The following is an 18,544-nucleotide window of genomic DNA, read 5'->3' on the forward strand; positions in this document are numbered from 1 at the left end:
GCATGTTAATATCGACATCTCTTTGCCATAGGAAGCTACTATAGCCACCCATCCACAGCATCCAGCTCGACTTACACATCGACAATACGTAGAGTTTTAGACTACCAGTGAATATCATTGTGTATTTTACTTGCCATGTCCCAATTACAAAAAGGTGAAAACTTATTTCACCTTGACCATTTCTGCAGCTTTTGCCCAAAACTCCTCCGATCCCCACTCGTTGCGCTGCTCATTCTGCTTCTTCAAAGACGCCAATAGCCCTTCTCTAGCTGCTTCGATCTTCCGAGCTACATCTTTACTACAGCACAAGCCTGCGTCGATTTCCTTCAAATCATGTCCTCCAATCAAACCCACTGTGGCTAAACCAAGGTAAGAATGGTAGATATCCGGAGGTTCACCGACAGCTTTGCCGAATCCGCCAATAATATGTTGTGTAATGTCTAGTAGGTAGTTGCCAGTCGGCACCGCATCGTAAACATAATCAGCGTCAAGTAACTAAGATGAAGGTAATCCTTCTCGTTAGTTTTTACTCCCAAAACAAACATCGCGAAGTGCCAGACTCACCCTGTACATGCTACAAGCCCACCATGTATAGCAAGTATCAGCTTTCTTGTTCCACCTCCCATTAAATCCCGTGTACGCGCGCTCCCCATCAAGACTCAGATCTCCGAGCTTAGCCTCGAGATGATTCTCCGATTTTCCCTCATCACTGGCAATGGCCTCTGTGTTTGACAAATATTTGAATTGTCTGTGCGCGAGGAACTTGAGTAACTTGGAACGATCTGCGATGCCGCGGTCCATTGCCGGTTTCGCATCTGTCGCTGTATCAGAACTTCTATCAAGTAAAGATAAGGCTGAAATAGCGCAATACGCATATCCGGCTATACAGCATTAGTATACTGATTCAAGTCATCCGATATGTGGCAAATACTTACCGTGAGACTCCTCTGTCGAAGACTCTGCAATACCACCATCAAAAGTCTATCACCTTATAGTCAATATCACAACCGAAATTTATGCAGCATCTCAAGAGCAGTAGAATCACCTGGAGACCCCTGATATACTCCGTCATCCTTTCAATATCAACATCCTCCACCCAATTCTCGCCCCCCTCCTGAACCGAGCCTCGCAGCATCCACCGTATGGAGCTTGCCAAATAGCTGTGGCGCGTATCTCTTCCACCTGTTGGTTCATCCTCCCACAGAACCTGGCCAAAGCTCCCATCACTCCTCTGCAGCTTCTTCAGCCAAAGCAGAATCGCCTTGCGATCAACCCCAGCAAACGCCGAGCGCTGTTCCTCCTCAGTCTCCGCAGCCATGCCCAGCAATATCAAGGCAAAGAACGTGGCTGCGATGTTGGCTGAGCCTTTGGATGCATTCTCACCAGAGATGGCATGAGTTGGGCTTCCGCAAAAGCCTCCCTCAGGGTGCTGGAGACTCAGAACCCATGTTCGCACAGCTGCCCGATCTTGAGCTGTAAGCGGGACAGATAAGATGTCGAGGGCGGAGATGATGAAGAAAGCAAAGGTGAGTCTCGTTGAGTCGCTTCCAGTGTAGGCTGTTGGGAGAAAAGACTTATGGCATCGCTGCCAGTATTTGACGTGCTTTGCCTTCTCCAGCTTTGGCACCTCATCGGCGTCTTGAGCGCTCATTATTGTAAATGTGTTTGCTACGAATTGACCATAGAGGCTCCAATTTGCTCATACAAGGCCAATGCAGCGAAGAAGAAAAAACATTCAAAATCTCCAAAGCTAGAGTAATGTAGGATAAGAATCAATATAGTAGTAGCAATGTCCGTTTAATTGAACTAACAGTCTCGCTACCTCCTTGTCGTGCCATACATTCAGCTCCAGTCGCAAAATAGTACTTGATACATGTACTTCGTACCTCCGCACACTGAATGCGCCACATCCTAGCGCCACATACCTCCGTAATGCTTTTTCTTCAGCGACCCCTAAAGCTCTAATCGATAAGGACTATTAAAGCTCCCGGCTTCACCTTTCAAGGTGCTCGAGCATATGACGCCAATCCATCCTTAATCCTCCTTTCGATTTCACTAAAGTCAGCTCTTCTTCTTTTTTCTACTTTATCTGCTTCATCCTCTATTTTCACCATAAGAGGAAGAGCGCCATTCCTTCACATCCACCTACCCAAAGCTCGGATGCTCTGGAGATCACGGATTACAGAAGACCGCTTGTGCCACGTATACGGAGTCTCTGAAACAACCCACGATCATCATTAGCTGCCTACATGCTTCTATAGGGAAGCAAACATCAACCATTTCCTAGAAACTGATACGATCACGCCGAAATCCGCCCACCATGGCTCTCATATCTTCTACCACAATCATCACCTCCATCTCCCTCCTCCACCTCACCCTAGCCTATTTCTTCCTCACCCACCCCAAAACGGTCGAGGACCAGGCATTGGTCTTTGTTCTCGGCGAAAGCATGAACATGGTACGTCTTTCTCGTTTGCGCTTCTCTTCTATATCTCCAGCTAACGAGGTGACTCGCAAAATAGCCCGCCGTCCGTGGATTCGACGTTCCAAGCCCGGCTTTGGCCCTCGTAGCCGTTGTTCTTGGCTTCTCCGGAATCAGTGACCTCGTCTCGCTATCAATGCCCGAAGATTTCAGCGCTCTTTACTACTGGGGCACTCAGGGTACGTCTAATCATCTATACTTTTTCTCCAGGCACTCTTACTAACTATTTGGGCCTTCACAGCTCCCCTCCGCTTCTTCCTCTCCATGCTCCTCGTCTTCTACTCCTACACCTTCAGCCCTACCTCGCCGCTCTTCTCGTCCTCCTCTTCTTCTTCGACTAGACGCCCAAATGTCTCCCACAAGGGCTCCGGATCAGGCACCGACCACCTGCACAACAGACTGCTCTTCACATTCATGTTTATCGAAATGATGGCTTGGTTCTGGACTTGGATTACTCTGCGGGAAGAGAGGTCGGCCATTATCGAGAAGATGAGGAAGCAACATGAGAAAGAATCGCACAGCCATTAAATGGTCAAGCCGAAATTCCGAATATTTCCACGAATTAGTACCTGCATAGTAAAAGAAGCATCAATATCACAGCGACGTGTCTACAAGCAGCCATTAAATATATATAGGAAAAAATCTTCAAACAAAGAAAAAAAACCAATGAAATTTGTCTATTGACTTCAAATTCTAGCTTTGCTCAGTCTAAGTCGTAAGAGAATACAACGTAGATATCCATGACCACGGTGGGTATAGTACATATAAGAAATAGCTTTTTTTACAAACTGACAATAAAGTCGAAACAGAAAGACAAGAGGAAAAAGATTTTTGCAATATACACTAGCGATTAAACCTATCTTCGCCAAGTTTGATTCATTAAAGAAATAGGATATGGAAAAAAGGGGGAAAGGGGATGTTATCAAAGAAACACATATCCTTCTGGGTATATGTGTCCATGTTGATGCTGTATTACCGGTCTGCTCCTTCGCAAGCAGATACACTTCGTTTTCGAGCTATAGCCAAGCTCATTAGTCGTCTTTGTATAGCAAGCTACATTAAGCGAGTACTGTATTTCTGGGAGAAATCGCCGATGAAGGACTATGTATATCCGTTGGATGTACCTCCGCTGTAGGAGTAGTTGCTTCGTCTTCAAGGATCTGTTCCTCGATAATCTCTCCAGGGCCTCCAACCAACGGGCTAAACGCATCGACTTCCTCAATCTCCTCCTCTTCCTCTTCCTCATCGACGCCGCCCATATGATCTTCGTCTTCTTCCTGGATAGTAATCTCTCCAGAATGACGACCCATCCCTGAGGCGCTACCGCTACGAGAGTGAGAATGAGATCCGCCACCCGTATTCCGCATCGGTCCATGTCCATGGGAGCCTCCAAAGCTAAGGCCTGGGCCCTTGAACAAATTCTTCTTCCGCTTCGCAAACATCACGCCCGTGCCAAATGGGTTCGGTGATCCAGGAGCTTGGCCCGGCATACCCTCATTGTACATGTTCATCGTAGGAGCGGGCGGCATTCGAACAAGACGAATGTTAGAGGGGAATGCTTGACCCGTAGGAGTCGCAGGTAGAACTTTAACAGAGTGGTGAGGCGAGTGCCCGCGAGCTAGAGGCGTTTTAGTGGTTGATACAGAGCCTGTAGAGCTAGTGGAAGACGCCTTGGAGTGAGTATGATGATGGTGATGCATAGATCGCACTGAAGACACGGAAGACGATGTCGATTTTCTTCCTCTCAAGCCTGCTGACGAGCGGCGTACAGTGCCTCGGGGCGTCAACGGGGATGGCGATAATGACTGGCGCTTATAGGCCTGTGATGTGGCAATTTTGGGCCTCAACGGCTGTTGAGATGGCGTCCCTACAGGTCCACTAATGCTCCCTCGAAGAGACCCATAGCTAGATGATCCGTTGGTCTTAGCAACGAGACCGTTAGGAATGACTCCCTTGGGAAGAGGAGCGGTAGGATTTGCGGCTATTGAGCTGGTATTTGGGTTTTTGCTTGTCTGTGGCCTAGGACTGGCATCATTGCTGCTTTTCGTACTGCCTTCTTTCTTATGAAGATCTGGTACACTTCTGCTAGTGCGCCTTTCGTGTCCACGTCGTCTTCTCGTAGTATTTTCAATGAACCAATGAGTCCAGTTTCTCCAATGAGCAATTATGGCCTGGCTGGGCTTCTTCTTAGATTTTTGTAGACTGCTATCGTCCTGTTGTTGAGAACTTGGTGGAGCACTGTGATCGCCAAGTCCTAAAGATTCGGTAGTAGTAACGAGATGCAGAGTTGATCCTCGAGATCTAGCGCTGCGTAGAATACCTTCCTTGGGCGGGGGAATCGGTCGATAGTTGCGAGACGTGGAAACTGAACGGATAGAATGGCTGTCAATGGAACGGTGGCGGCCATTTTCATCTGGAGTTTGCGGTGCATTCGAACGGCTGCCTTCGGCGGTAAAGTAAGAGACGTCGTGAATCGCCAGGTCATAGTAGTGCGCGCTTCTGCGATCTGGTCTCCCTCGGCCCCTAGGCATCGCTGGTTCTCCCAATTTGATAAACTGCTTGGTTAGGCCGCCATCTTCGTCTACATCCTGTAGCATTCGCTCAAAACGACTTGACGCAACCGAAATTCGATGAAGGCTCTTGTCCATATCCTTTTCTCTTTCTCTTCTCTTTCTCTCTCTCCTGCGAAGTTTTCGTTCTTCCTTTTCTAATAATAGCGTCCACCATCCAGCCAGGGCATCGCACTTTTGCGCCATAACACTCTCGATGATTGCATCAGTGTCTACTCCAGCACTTCGCATGCGATGTAGGCAGTCCTTCTCTAACAGAGTGGAAAAGGGGGGTAGGGCTCTCGTTTCGAGAATAGTCTGTTGTGCTGGTGCATGCTCTGCTAGAAAAGGATGAGCTAGAATCTCCGGGAGTGCTGGTCGGAGTATAGGTCGTTTTGAGAGAAGAGATTTAATAAGAGGGATCGCTTCAGCTGGAACGTGATCGGGAAAGGTTGGTTCTTCAGTGAGAATCTTTGTTCGAGTCACATTGTCGTCATCGTCGTCAAAGGGAAGCTCTCCGCAGAGCAGGGCGTAAAGAATGATACCCAAACTCCACACATCCACCTTTTCACCGGCATATTTCTCGCCTTTCAACATTTCCGGCGCAGAGTAGCATATTGTTCCGCAAAAGGTCTGCAGATGATTCGTTCGGCCCTCATACTCTCTCGTAAAACCAAAATCGACCAGCTTTACGTTTTCATGTGTATCAAAGAGAATATTCTCGAGCTTGAGGTCACGATGGACGCATGATTGCATGTGCACATAGCTGACGGCGCCGACAAGCTGCGCAAAAATCTTTTGCACTTTTGGCATAGGAAGCGGGCCATGATCGAGTAAATAGTTGTATAATTCGTCACCTAGAGAAATAGACGTGTTAATTCACTCCTCAAGCGATTCAAAGGCGAGAGAATAGAATAGAGACAAGCTCTGGTGGTCTGTCGTAAGCTTTACCTGCACAATATTCAAGCACCATCCACACCAAATTCTCCGTCACAATAACTTCATATAATCTCGCAATGTGTGGGTGTACAAACTGCCTGTGGTGGTGTATTTCGCGGGCCAGATTAGAGTCGGTTCTATTTGCCGACTTCAACACGACCTGGGTGGCATGATTAGCCAGGATCGGCATGTCACATCCGCCAATGAAAGGCACATACCTTGGAGCCATTAGTGAGCTTATGAGTGGCCAAATACACCTTGCCAAAGGATCCTTTGCCAATCAGGCGGCCAAGAGTGTAGTTGCCGACTGATTTGAGATCGTTGCTCGCAAATTCACTGTAGAGATTGCGACGCTCCTGGTCAGCAAAGCAGCAAGGCGATAGGGGGAGTGGACAAAGAGTCAGCCAACTTACTCTAAGAGCTCCTGGTAGGAATTGGCAAGCTGCAAAGCACCGCTCAGTTAGCCATATACAAATCTCCAACTCCAACTCCTGCCCCCAGCCTCTTCTCTTCTCTTCTCTTCCTCCAGAATAGCGTAGACAGAGTGTCAACCCACCTTGGCCTTTCGTCCCAGCGCCTCGGCCTTCCCCTTAGCCGTCTGCATCCCTCCTCGTCCAGCGCCCGCAGCGCGAGCTCTCTTGTTCCCAGATATAGATAGGCAAAGCGACTTGAGGATCCGGGCCCTATGTCTTCGTTCAGCGGCCACAGGGGACGGCGACGGGCCACAATTCGGCGGTCCCCCTTTGCGTATGTGCTGCGTCGGGCTCGGGGTCAGGCTCCGGCTCGGCCTCTGGCGGCGTCAATGCATTCGACGATGGCTTCAGGATCGCGTACGAGGCAGCGTCTTCGAGAGGGCCGAATTGGCGCGTCGGACGGCGAGGTGGTTGAGCAGAAAAACGGTTCCCCGCTGGGATCGGTCGCATGAACTCGAAGCGAGATTGTCTACGAAAGGCGAAGATGGATTGGGAAATTTCAACATGGGACATAGGACATGGGGGTCCGTGACGGTGACTTGACCTGGGACTTGGCTGGGGGGCTGACTGATCTCCGTCGCTGCAAGTACCTGGACGAGAACCTTGGAAGATGCGGTGCTAGCAGCATACGGAGGTGTGCACAAGTAGCGGTACCTGCGGCTGCGGTACCATGTCGGTGGCTCGCCCAGCTTCACAGCGGGCATGGGGGCCGCAGGGGCTACTGCGTACCTATTCTTAGCAGCTGGACCACCTGTAGACACTGCTACCAGGTGCTGCCACCAGGCTCGTATTTTACATGAGCGTGTTGGTTCCTGGTATCCATGCTAGAACCTAACCGTTATATAAATGCAGCTGCACAAGTCGCCATTTCTTCACGCGTTGCTCTATATAAAGCTGCTGCTATTGTTGTTGACGATGGCCACTGCGGGATGCCCCGTGCGGAACAGGCACACGTACCAGGTACTTCCACCGCTAGTACAGCCAGCCAGGTTTAGGATTGCGTCGCCAAACAGTGGAACCCAGATGCGCTGTGACATCTTCTGCAGCTGGTAAAGTGGCGTGGGTCGTCATACTATTCTTACTTCTTCGCAGGATCTGCAGCAGCACGTTGTAAAAGGGGTTTGTTACTCTATTCGAAGTTGTTGGGAACTGTATGTTGTGAATATAATTCAAAATCCTCCAAAATCCCCCAAAGTCTGATAATAGGGCCCCGAATTTTTTAAGTTCCCACGTGGTTTGGAAAAAGAGTTTACCTAGAGTTTTTGCAGCTGTTAGTGCCTAAAGGTTTCTACTAGTGGTATTTTGATGACGCTCACTTGCAATGCCTATCAAAAAGGAATACGCCCGAACGGATAGGGAGACTGTTATAGAGAACATGAATTCAGCCTGCGTATACTATATACTACTATGTGTTTCCTATACGAGCAGCAGGAAAATAGTCGTTTGACTGCCTTTGACTGTGCCAAACAGGAATGTACAAAATAATACAGGGTAATACCCACCTAGGTATATCCAGGCATATCACGTCAACATTCCTAAGCAGCAAGAGAAAGATCAAGTTCTTGGGAGATTATTCAGTATGCAAATTTCCAATGGCAGTGGTCATAACCACCTAGTCTAAACATAAACAGGCATTTTGCTGTCGCCTTTTCTCAAAGTTTTTTGAAAGCCCCCAAACTCCCATCGTAATAACCCTTTTTAAAAAATCTCATGCAACCCAAGTCTCCCGCCATACTGTACACTCCAACAACGCAAAAGGTATTATACACACAATGATGTGATACATGCAATGGTAGTTATCTTTGCCATCAAGATTCGCTTAGGATTGATAAAACCTCCACCATTATCGTTTCCTTGTGTCTTTGCCCTTCTTTTTCCCTTTTTTCTTATCCTTTGGCAATTCCAGTTTCGTAAACTTCAGTTCCTCAGTCATAATAGAAAGCATATAGTCGTCAATGTTGCCCAACTTTCCGCCCCAAGCATTATACTCCTCGATTATGTCGATGCCGCTTTCTTCCGGCCCATCCAGTATTCCAATGCCGCCGTCAAAGATGGACTTGCCTGCTGGCGTTCCTTGTCGTGCTGTTGATGTGCCCGAGGTAGGTCCGCCAGGCTTCTCCGTAAAGTCGGCATCGTCGGCAAGAATCTCTTTCTCTGCAACACGAGCGGCGGCGACGTCCTCTTTGTCTTCGGCTTGCTCGAAAACGCGACCAACGCGACGCTGATCATTACTGCTTTCGGATCCGCCAAGGACTAGATCAAGAGCGGCATCTGCAGCAGCAACTCCCTCGCTCATGAAATCAACTTTCTCGCCGAGGACGTCCCTGACAGAAGGACGATTAAACGTGTCCGTAGTGAATTCTCCTTCCTGGATAACAACATCGTCTAGCATCTGCTTTTGCGATGCCTTGCGAAGAATATTCGCTTCAATGGTATGCTCACTAACGAGACGGTAAATGTGGACGTCGCGTGTTTGGCCGATACGATGACATCGGTCCTGGCACTGTTTGTCCATAGCTGGGTTCCAATCCTGGTCGTAAAAGATGACCGTATCGGCGCCCGTGAGGTTAATGCCCAATCCTCCTGATCGAGTGGACAGGATGAAGCAAAGAATGCGTGAATCATGGTTGAAGCGATCAGTCAAAATTTGACGCTGCTCAACTTTTGTAGCACCGTCAAGCCGTAGATACTTGTGTCCATGAATGTTCAAGAATTGCTCCAGAATATCGAGCACCTTTGTCATTTGCGTAAAGATGAGCGCGCGATGACCACCACTTTGCAGCTTGCGGAGCAGTTTGTCCAGAGCCTGGAGCTTGCCACAGTCGTATTGGAGAAGACGCTTGTCAGGAAATTGGATGGTAAGACGCATTCGGGCTTCATGCCATGGATCTGAAGGGGGCTGTTTGGGCATAAAGGGCGCCCATCGCTTTGGTGCTGATAGCTTGAGGTCTTCATCCGTAAATGCCTCGATGCCCTTGCGACCTAGAATGAACTGGTCGAGATCTCGAGTTACAACTGCGGGTGTCACGCAAGAAAACTTCTCAATCGTAGTTTTCAGGCTATCGGCTCTATGGTCGAGAGATGGAGTCAATGCTTGCACAAAGGCTGAGTCAGATTCGAACCAGTCCATAATTTTCCGGGGAACTAGAGGCCGAGGCTTGCGCAGAGGGTTATGAGCGTTGATATTTAGCAATTTAACGACATTGCTTCCATATATTGGCCTTTGCTGGCGGCGAAGGGCGTTGAGATAGACACAGTGCTGTAATTCTTCAAAACGTCCCCATCGAGCAGCACTCTCGACATAGGCAATGTTCGATTCTACCGAGCCTGGATCAAGAGTTGTGTAGGCGTTTTGCGCTCGGGATTTCTGAGCTTCTCGGAGATCCATGAGTATGCGATGTGAGCTTAGTTGGGCAGTGCTATCAGCCTTCATCGTAGACAGATGCTCGTGCTGTGTTGGTACTAGATTCAAAAAGGCCAAATTGACGGAGCTCATTGGACTTTCTGCGAAGAAAGACCGCTGCACAGCCCTTACTGTAGCCTGGTAATCTGCGGTTATGGATTTGCGCATGCGAAACGAGGTCATGATAGGACGATCGACAAACAAGTCGGGGTGATTGCAAACCTTACGAAGCTGCATCAGACAATTGATAATGGAGAGATAATTTCCAGAAGCCAGCGTGTTCCTCGTATCGCTGCGTGCCAAGAATCCATCGTATAACTCACGTTGACGCTTTGATAGCCGGCAGAATTCGACGTGTTCGTATTTGGCCGGCATTTGCTTCTCTACATCAGCTTTGAGACGTCTAAGAAGATATGGACGTAAGACTTTATGAAGCTTGCCGATAATGGCTTTCGCTTCCTCGTCCATCTGATCTCTTCCGTTCTCCAAAATTTGCGACTCCGGCTTGCGAAACCAGTCATGAAACTCTTGCAGATCTGCAAATCCCCCAACACCGTTTTCCGCAGGCATCAGGAAAAAGAGCAGAGACCACAGTTCTGTAAGGTTGTTTTGAAGAGGAGTTCCGGTGAGGAGAAGGCGTGAGTGTGTATTGAATCCTAGCAATGTCTGCCATCTCTGCGACTTGAAATTCTTGATATTGTGCGCTTCATCTAAGATCATATAGTGCCATCTTCGGCGTCTAAACACCTGTTGATCTTGAAGCACTAGCTGATAGGAAGTAATGCAGACGTTCCAAACATCGTCGTTGTTCCATCCTTGTCGCTTTCTCTTTCGTTCTTCTTGGGAGCCATAGTAGGCAAGTATCTTGAAACCAGGACACCACTTCTTGAATTCCATTTCCCAGTTCAACATGACACTGGTGGGAACTATGACCAGATGTGGGCCCCAGACTTCGTGGCGACAGGCAAGGTGCGCCAGTAGCGCAATGGTCTGAATTGTCTTACCAAGACCCATCTCGTCTGCCAAGATGCCATTGGTGTTGTTTGCATAAAGACCAGCCAGCCAGTCGAGGCCTTGTCTTTGATACTCACGCAGTGTTCCTCGGAGGAGAGGCGGAACTTCAACCTTGTGAGCGGACGGTTCAGCCGCCGTGGCCTGGTCAGTGGTGGTGGGTATTAATTCCATTGGCTCGGTCTGTTTCTCCTCCAGAGATATTTCAGTCTGCTTCTCTTCCGCAGATATTTCAGTCTGCTTATCTTCCAGAGATATTTCATTGTCAAATTGCTTTGCTTCTAACTTGGCTTCCACTGTTGTTGGCAGTGATGTATCGCAAGAAGTATCGGAGTGAGCATTAGCAACCTCTGTTTCAGGATGAGCAGATTTATCTGAAGCTGTAGTGCTTTTAAGCTCTTCTAATTTTGACACATCGCTGGCTGGCGAATCTGCCGGAACATCTACCATCGTAGTGTCCAGATCAACATTTTCTAGCTCCATACCAGTAGGATCTGAAGGAGGAACGTCTGGCTCTTTGATTTCATTATCAGGCTGCTTTGCGATTTCCGAGCCATCTGGCTTGTTTTCCAACGTGGATGCGACATCATTTGTACCATCGCCATTTTCTCTTGTATCGTCACCGTTTATAGAATCAGGGTGACGGACGAGTGACATTTCATCATCGTCTTCAAGTTCAGGATCTGGTTGCGTAACGTCCATCTCAGTTCCAAGGACTTGGGTGCTGGCCTCTTCTTGCTCAGGACTTTCGGCCTTTGCTTCACCCTTTGACATTGCTTTAAGCTCCGATTTCCCAAAGAACAGCCCCAGTAGCCCACTGGCTCCGTCTTCAGATCCCGATTCATCACTTGATCCTTCATCTCCGGATTCGCCACTACCGTCAAAATCAGTTGAACCCAGGTCGTCGTCCATATCCACTGATTCATCACTGGTCTCGGCATCTGACCCGTCTGCATTGCCAGGGGTTTCTGTATTTTCGGCGACCGACTCTGGCTCCTCAGGGGCTTCCAATTCAGGTATATTAGCGTACTTCGCCCGAAGCTGTTCTTGCGTAAGGCCTTCATCTGCCGCGTCCTTCTGGTCTTCGTCTTCTTCATCTTCAGAAGAAGACATCATGTCGCTATCGTCGCTCGCATCGCCGCCATCGCTGCTACCATCGGTTTCTGCTGAAGCCAGACGCGAAACGTCATCTTCGCCGTCGTCTCCGCTGGCGCTGTCACTTAGATCGTCAAAGCCATCATCCTCGTCATAGAGAGATTCGGAATCTACACCTCCAGCGCGCCGAGCCTGCAGCTTCTGTTCTGATAAACTGACAGCCTGGTTTAGGGCAGCCTTGACCCTCTTCTGCTCTTCTGCTTCCCATTGTGCCAATCGCCGCCGGTTCACCTCTGCACGAACATTTTCCCAAGTGCCAAAGAGTGATCTGAGAACAACGCGATAGCGCATCAGCCACACAGCTCTGGCTTCTGCCTCTATCTCTTCGGCAGACTTGGGCTGACGGCGCAGCCATTCCTCGCGACATGCTTCCGCAAGCTTTTTGGCTACCGACCGATGTCGTTGTTGTTCTATAATCATGAGTTTTCGGAAGTTGCTTGCGGCCCTTGTCATATGATCCTGACGAGCCCATTGTCTTGGCGGTTCCTCTTCTCCTTCAGGTGCAAATAGGGAACATCGTTGAATTGAAAGGAGCCCGCCTGGTTCGACTTCACGCTCAATACGGAGAATAGTCCGTGCATCGGTTCGTGCCATTTCGTCCGTATACGGGGGGCCATCTTCAGACATCAATAGGCCGCCCTCCTCCACCGGAATACTCCCAGCTCGATCCCAGAAGTCATCAAAATCTGTCCCAATTCGTGGTCGCTTGCGTACTTGGTCCGGATGAACCAAAGGAATCACAGTGAGCCGAGGCCCAACTTTCAGCTTTAATCGAGGTGATTTGCCGGAGCTCTCGAATGTATTATGTTTGGTGACGCTGGTCGGGGTATCTGGCGCGATTGCGGCTCCTCTTCGTGTGCGTGTCGAGTGTCGGAGGGACGCTGGCGGGGGCGAAGGAGTTCGTCGACGTGAGAGTCGAGAGGACGATCTAGGTTCGGGAGCAGTACCTCTTCTAGAGGCATATCTCGAATTCGATTCGGAAGGAGTGGAGTGAGCTGGTGTGGTCTTGTTCGTGGGTTTCTGTTTGTTGGATGCGCCACCTCCAGCAGCTTTGTTCGATTTACCATTAGGCAGTGGGCTTTCCTTCAGCACGTTTCCAGTCGATCCATTAGTAGAATGCCGTGTAGTGCGCTTCGTGCTGGGCAGCTCGACTGGGACGGGCTGCGAATTGATGCGGCCAGATTTGCGCCGTCCATTCTCATGGTATGATGTTGGCCCGTCGGCCTCGATCTTCTTCCATGGTGGCGATATGGGCTTCAGCTTTCGAATGACGGGCGGTGGAGGAGTCGAATTCCGAGTTCTCAGTCTCTTCGCCGGCCGCTCGCCGTCGTTGTCACGATGGTCGTCCATGGTTTCCGCTATCTGCAGCACGTGGCCATTTGCCTGAGCAGGCGTCGCGTCGTCATGGACATGCCCATTCGCATGGGATTCCGCCGGGGCATCTCGGCCCTCTATCTCGACTGGCGGCGCGTCACTTGCGTCAACGGTGAGGGTTCTGTCTGCTGTTGAGGATGCCAGAGAGTCCGCGTCCGGAAGCACATGGTCGGGCGACGCGGTCTCGGGCATAATAGCAACGTGGAGCTAAGGGACGTCGCAGGCTTAATCTCTGTGAGGCTATCATTTGGTGGGGAGAAATGGGTGTCTACGGATTTGTGGCGATTCACCGAACATTCGGACAGAATTTGCACATGATCAGAGGCCTGGGCGGAGAGCTGCAGCGATTTTTGTGAGCAATTCCCGTCTCCTCTGCAAAACTTTTGAACGGGAAGAATCTCGACGGCGCCATGTTGGGTGGTGCGAAATGGGATGAAGGGCCTGGAGGGGTTAGTGTACCTGGAGGGTACCTGTGCTACCCATGCTGCAGCTGAAGCTCTGCGGCGCCAGCTGGGCATTTCAGCGCTGGTGGGGCTCCTAGCTGTTGTATCCACAAGTATCTGGGTTCCCTTAGGCGGTCCGAGACAAATCCCGTTTGTTTGTAACGGGTTTTGAGCAGCAGCGGCAACATGGATGCCTGAGGCACAAGCGCCTGCAGTCGATCATCGCAGCAACCTCAAATCTACCAATCTGGTAGTCTGTTGAGGTCATTACACGGAGAGCCATCTCGTTACGCAGCAATTGGGCGCTGAATACCACAGTCAATTCGCCCAAGGTGAGAGCCGCGCTGATTTTATGGCCGCACAAGCATTCGAGCGAATAAATAGACTGACATTTCATCTCTGCAGATGCTCCCGCAACGACTTGTGCGAGCTTCGGCTCTGCGCACCACCCTAGCTGCCAGCCGAAGACTTCCCACGATCCAGCGACGAGGCTTTTTGCCATCCCAATTCTCCGACAAGAAAGTGATTGACGAAAAGTACCCCGATCCTGTGCGACTTAGCGAGGCCGAGGACCCTGGCATGGTGCGTAATGCTTGAGCGCTGTTTGAGCTGTTTGAGCGATGTTTGAGCGCTGTTTGTGCAAAGAGTTATGGGAATCTAACTGCTGGCTGTAGAATGGAGGCTACATCAACCCACCTAAGATTAAGCGACAATTCCGCGACCCCTATGCCACCTGGTGGGACCCTCAGGAGCGACGAAACTTCGGTGAGCCGGTTCACGAGGATAACGATACGCTCGGTATCTTCTCTCCATGGGACTATACATGGACTACTTCAGGACCCGGTCTGATCATGGTTGGAACATTCATCGCCGTTTTCCTTGGAGTTTCAGGAACTGTGTATCTCAACTACCCTGACCGAGTTGCCTTCCCCAGAGAGTTTGAGAATGGCCTGGAGCGAGAGTTGGGCGGCCCGGGAGCCGTAAGAGTAAGCTCGATCTGACCTCTTCTCGGCAATATCATTGTGGATGATACTGACCGTCATGATTACAGGCACGAATGGCTGGCGATGAGGAGCCGTAAGATAAACTGTCAAGTTGTATATAATAAAGAATGAAAAATGTTTCTCCTATCTCACTCTTCCTTTTGAGATTAAATATTGGCGGATAGGGATTTGGATCACAAAATAAGAAAAAGGAAATTAGATGTTCAAATCTTTTCTTAAAAACGATTCACAGTCATTGGGCTGTGTCCTGCTGACGGGTTTATGCAATACGACATTCCCTTCTGGATGCTCAAGTATTATCCATACTGGCTTGGATGTATTGAAGTCTTGGGAACTAGATCAAGTGAAAATGACGCTTTACTTATCGTTTCTTTTTTCCACTGAGCAGAGGATGCTGATCCATACTGATTTCCAATTGCCTCGTTTGAGTACTTGGTGTGATGTACCTTATGCACTTTTAGGCTGATATCCTCATCGATTACTCTTATGCCAATCTCGTACGACCCATTATGAGATAATTATTACACCGTCGTAAATTAAAGCATTTCTCCTGTGAAATATTGCCATTACGTGACATCGATACTCGCGTTATCTCGACAATCTCGCCACCGCATTCCGCCACAAGTGCGAGTCTCGTCAGGGGCTTTAACACCCTTCTATATTGAGGGGGCGACATCACCGTAGAGTCTCCCTACGACTGGACCAGTAAGTTATCTTGCTCAATATTTCATCTCTCCAAGCTTTAATATTCATGCATTCCTCTAGGCATTTTTTGCCTGCTCTTCTGGCAACTGGGACATCGTAGGAAGCAGCGAAGAAGACCACTTTTAAGGGGATAAGCGAGGGTTCCGGTCTATCAGCCCGGGACTTCGGACGTGCTGTTGCCAATTCTGCAGCTGCTCGCTTCTTGTCGAATTAAAACCAGCGGGCTTAAAGATGGGCCGATAGCGTTGCCCTGCCACTTGATATCCGCCTATCTTGAGCATGATATTATTATTGACAAACTTGCTTCTCCTTTGCCTCGGCCATCCTTGGAATAGCGAAGCGGTATAGTTGGACTCTCCAAGGCCTTTGCTTGAGGCATCGTCTTTACATCAGATTCTCTTTTTTCTATATTTTTTCCTGGACCTACTGGCTGGGTGCTTTCGACCCTGCGGCTGCAATGCGGTTCGATGATTGGGATATTCTGCTCTTCCCCAGGGACTGCAAAGTGCCAGTCAAAGAGTTCAAAGTAGCCTGTCATGCAATACACGACCCAGGTATGTGATATTAAGCCACTACTGCCTTATATCTGGATTTGTTTGTTGCATGATCGTTGATTTCTATGCGGCCTAGCTAATGTTGGTAGAATTCTCCAACTCTCATGGCTCATTTGGGCTGCCCACAGTCTGCGGATTCATTCCGAGTTTAGCTGCTGGAATTCCATTCCAAATTTCAATCCATTCTTGGACTGCTCCCTCTGTCAGCCAATTCACCAGTTGTTACAGTAAATATGGTGAATGTGCCGATTTCGAGGCTCGGGTGTTTATCGACGGCCAATTGGTTGCGTATGCAGATGATTTGAAGTTGACAGCAGCCCTAGCTTGCTAATACTTGCCTCCATTTTAGTTCTGCGTCTCTTGATAAAGAAAGCGATTGGCCACACGTTATTATTCACAGTTTTGGTATGGACTAGCGCCACGGTAAATATGTTTGTACACGAGAAAGCTGTTAATTCGTCGCTCCAGGGGTTTCAAAGAACGGGGACCTCGAACCCCTTCGGTTTCCAAATTTTCGGCAAGAGGTTCTTCGACAAAACCATTGGAATCCGGCTGATGACTTTGGTCGAATCAAAATTGTAATCAGCGAAGGCTTTCCCCGAGACTCTCTCTCCATGCCTTTTGAACGGGTTAAGAATGTTGTCGCTTTCTCTTTTCAACATGCGCCTCTTGGTAATTTGATCCAATTCTTCTTTGAATAAAGCGGCATATCATGATGCTAACAGTTTACTATTAATTTTCAGAGATTCTTGAAGCTTCTAGCATAGCTTGGCCAAACCCATCAATGTGGAGACGAATTCCAGTTGCCACATCGATGACTGTCCCCGCCTACCCTTCCGACGATACTGAATCGCACGCTCACTCGCCGAGAAGAAAACATAGCCGAACCAATGCAGGCCTGACAAAATCTTCGACAGAAAATGTTCACAGAATTATAACCAATCGGCCCTTTCGAAATGGGCAGCGGAAATCTAGTATGCAGAGCAGCAACAGCCGCTCTACTTCTGGAAGCACCAGCACCGGCACAATGGAGACTATCAATGATTCGGATGCATATTTTGAATGGTTGAACGGTATGGGTCTCGGAATGCCTGATATGTATCGACTTGGAGAACAAGAAACTTTCCCGGAAATAGGCCAAAAAGGAAGAAAACCATCCAACGTTAATGCCCAGGGCTACATGCCAGGTAAATTATCTTACTTGGGCCAAAGATTCAGCTTGCAGGAGCTTGGAGACGAAGAAGAAAGAGACAGCTTCGGGTACTTAAAAATGCCCAGTGAAGCGCTAAATTTCGAAACGGCTTATAGCAAAGACTTGCAAGGTGCGGATGGGAAAAAGAGAGCAAAGTTTGCATTTGATAATGACCTGGACTATGAGCGCATAGGGCTATTTTTGCCTCGGCTTCCGCAAGATAATTCGTTATCGATTGATTTCCAAAACAATTTGGCGCACTCCCTACTTAATCAACCAATGCCTGCTCATATGCTGGCAAATAGTCTTCATACTACCCCTATTGCGGAATTGAGGCTACTTAGAGAAGACTATGTCCCCCAAACGGCGGGCCCATCTCCTTCAACTGCGTCTTCAGCATCAGCTTCGCTGAAAGACCAACACGAAGCGAGCAAGGCTGCACAGCATCAGTATACAGCACAAAAGCCCAACTTGAAGACAGCATCATTTGGTCCCAGAGCGCATAGATCCACTCGTTCAGATGTCAAGCAGCATGTATCTTCTGTTCTATCTTCTCTAGAAAGTGGATCGATAGGAGAGCTTGCTATGGGGAACGCGGCAACACATACAAACGATAAGGGACTTAAAAGGAGCCGCGATTCGACTTCGACACCTATAAGTTCTGCAAAGAGGGATGATAATCAAAAGAGGTCGAGCCCAAGAGCTCGCCTCACGGCCTTGTTAGCACATAGCCCAACTGCCGATTGCCAGTAATCAAGTCTATTAATAGTTAATGACTCTTGTTTTGCTATTGTACAGTATCCATAAGCATATGGATCAAGCAATGGAGATGTATTAGAAGAGATGTTCAGGCTGGATGCTTATTTCGAGACGACTTGTCATTTTTCAGGTAATAAGCTAGTAGTACGACTTCTAATGGACCGTCTTGTCACATATCACAGATGCATTGGTGCCTATGTGAGAGGGCTAGGCGAAACATATTGGAGAGGACTTTCATTTGCAATCCACGTAGCCCTTCGAGCCGAGAAAATTTGGTGTTTACTATGCTATATTACGTGGGCTAATGCATCTGAGAAGATGCTAAGCTGCTATCTCTGCGAGTCGTTATGCAAGCTGCGAGTCATTTGATAGTAATGCTCTCGCTGCGTGCCCCATAAGCCGATATCTACACACGGCATCTAATTTCGGCTTTTTGATTTAGGCATATGACATTGGATCATTGGATGAGCCACAGAACATGAAATTCTTTTTAAGCATATA

General features: G+C 48.8%; 6 protein-coding genes across 6 annotated transcripts; 3 read left to right on the forward strand and 3 right to left on the reverse strand.

Moving 5' to 3' along the window:
- Positions 1–162: 162 nt before the first annotated feature.
- On the reverse strand, positions 163–1,651 carry GGI43DRAFT_381898 (protein geranylgeranyltransferase type I subunit CDC43; the record flags this gene model as incomplete). The annotated part of the gene is made up of 4 exons (XM_083203181.1): positions 163–495; positions 565–881; positions 936–981; positions 1,046–1,651. 4 exons carry the CDS (start codon positions 1,649–1,651, stop codon positions 163–165), a joined length of 1,302 nt encoding a protein of 433 aa, XP_083062755.1.
- Positions 1,652–2,320: 669 nt separating this feature from the next.
- GGI43DRAFT_381899 (increased loss of mitochondrial DNA protein 1) lies at positions 2,321–3,010 on the forward strand (the record flags this gene model as incomplete). The annotated part of the gene is made up of 3 exons (XM_083203182.1): positions 2,321–2,458; positions 2,523–2,661; positions 2,724–3,010. 3 exons carry the CDS (start codon positions 2,321–2,323, stop codon positions 3,008–3,010), a joined length of 564 nt encoding a protein of 187 aa, XP_083062756.1.
- A 240-nt stretch (positions 3,011–3,250) lies between these two features.
- On the reverse strand, positions 3,251–6,682 carry GGI43DRAFT_313984 (non-specific serine/threonine protein kinase). Its single transcript, XM_083201737.1, has 5 exons — positions 6,527–6,682; positions 6,384–6,412; positions 6,189–6,306; positions 5,983–6,130; positions 3,251–5,888 (listed from the first exon to the last, which is right to left on the reverse strand). The coding sequence occupies exons 1-5, from the start codon at positions 6,572–6,574 to the stop codon at positions 3,541–3,543; spliced, it is 2,691 nt and encodes an 896-aa protein (XP_083062757.1). The 5' UTR covers positions 6,575–6,682; the 3' UTR covers positions 3,251–3,540.
- A 1,309-nt stretch (positions 6,683–7,991) lies between these two features.
- Positions 7,992–13,768, reverse strand: GGI43DRAFT_399892 (chromatin-remodeling protein SWR1 domain-containing protein). Its single transcript, XM_083205396.1, has one exon. The coding sequence runs from the start codon at positions 13,576–13,578 to the stop codon at positions 8,287–8,289; it is 5,292 nt and encodes a 1,763-aa protein (XP_083062758.1). The 5' UTR covers positions 13,579–13,768; the 3' UTR covers positions 7,992–8,286.
- A 260-nt stretch (positions 13,769–14,028) lies between these two features.
- On the forward strand, positions 14,029–15,315 carry GGI43DRAFT_399894 (uncharacterized protein). The gene is made up of 4 exons (XM_083205397.1): positions 14,029–14,161; positions 14,235–14,411; positions 14,504–14,815; positions 14,881–15,315. The coding sequence occupies exons 2-4, from the start codon at positions 14,235–14,237 to the stop codon at positions 14,908–14,910; spliced, it is 519 nt and encodes a 172-aa protein (XP_083062759.1). The 5' UTR covers positions 14,029–14,161; the 3' UTR covers positions 14,911–15,315.
- A 283-nt stretch (positions 15,316–15,598) lies between these two features.
- Positions 15,599–18,196, forward strand: GGI43DRAFT_432827 (uncharacterized protein). Its single transcript, XM_083209648.1, has 5 exons — positions 15,599–16,092; positions 16,182–16,380; positions 16,442–16,497; positions 16,561–16,764; positions 16,836–18,196. The coding sequence occupies exons 1-5, from the start codon at positions 15,996–15,998 to the stop codon at positions 18,035–18,037; spliced, it is 1,758 nt and encodes a 585-aa protein (XP_083062760.1). The 5' UTR covers positions 15,599–15,995; the 3' UTR covers positions 18,038–18,196.
- Positions 18,197–18,544: the final 348 nt, after the last annotated feature.

Source organism: Trichoderma evansii (assembly GCF_050947405.1).
Source record: "Trichoderma evansii strain SZMC 28006 chromosome Unknown GGI43scaffold_5, whole genome shotgun sequence".
NCBI lineage: Eukaryota > Fungi > Ascomycota > Sordariomycetes > Hypocreales > Hypocreaceae > Trichoderma > Trichoderma evansii.

Coding starts and splice junctions, on each gene's coding strand:
- GGI43DRAFT_313984 (XM_083201737.1), bottom strand. CDS start 6,574: ATGCAGACGGCTAAGGGGAAGGCCGAGGCGCTGGGACGAAAGGCCAAG. Junction 6,413..6,526: donor CGCTGGGACGAAAGGCCAAG/GTGGGTTGACAC, acceptor GGTGCTTTGCAG/CTTGCCAATTCCTACCAGGA. Junction 6,131..6,188: donor AGCTCACTAATGGCTCCAAG/GTATGTGCCTTT, acceptor CATGCCACCCAG/GTCGTGTTGAAGTCGGCAAA.
- GGI43DRAFT_399892 (XM_083205396.1), bottom strand. CDS start 13,578: ATGCCCGAGACCGCGTCGCCCGACCATGTGCTTCCGGACGCGGACTCT.
- GGI43DRAFT_399894 (XM_083205397.1), top strand. CDS start 14,235: ATGCTCCCGCAACGACTTGTGCGAGCTTCGGCTCTGCGCACCACCCTA. Junction 14,412..14,503: donor AGGCCGAGGACCCTGGCATG/GTGCGTAATGCT, acceptor TGCTGGCTGTAG/AATGGAGGCTACATCAACCC. Junction 14,816..14,880: donor GCGGCCCGGGAGCCGTAAGA/GTAAGCTCGATC, acceptor TCATGATTACAG/GCACGAATGGCTGGCGATGA.
- GGI43DRAFT_432827 (XM_083209648.1), top strand. CDS start 15,996: ATGCGGTTCGATGATTGGGATATTCTGCTCTTCCCCAGGGACTGCAAA. Junction 16,093..16,181: donor TCATGCAATACACGACCCAG/GTATGTGATATT, acceptor TAATGTTGGTAG/AATTCTCCAACTCTCATGGC. Junction 16,498..16,560: donor CGTTATTATTCACAGTTTTG/GTATGGACTAGC, acceptor TCGTCGCTCCAG/GGGTTTCAAAGAACGGGGAC.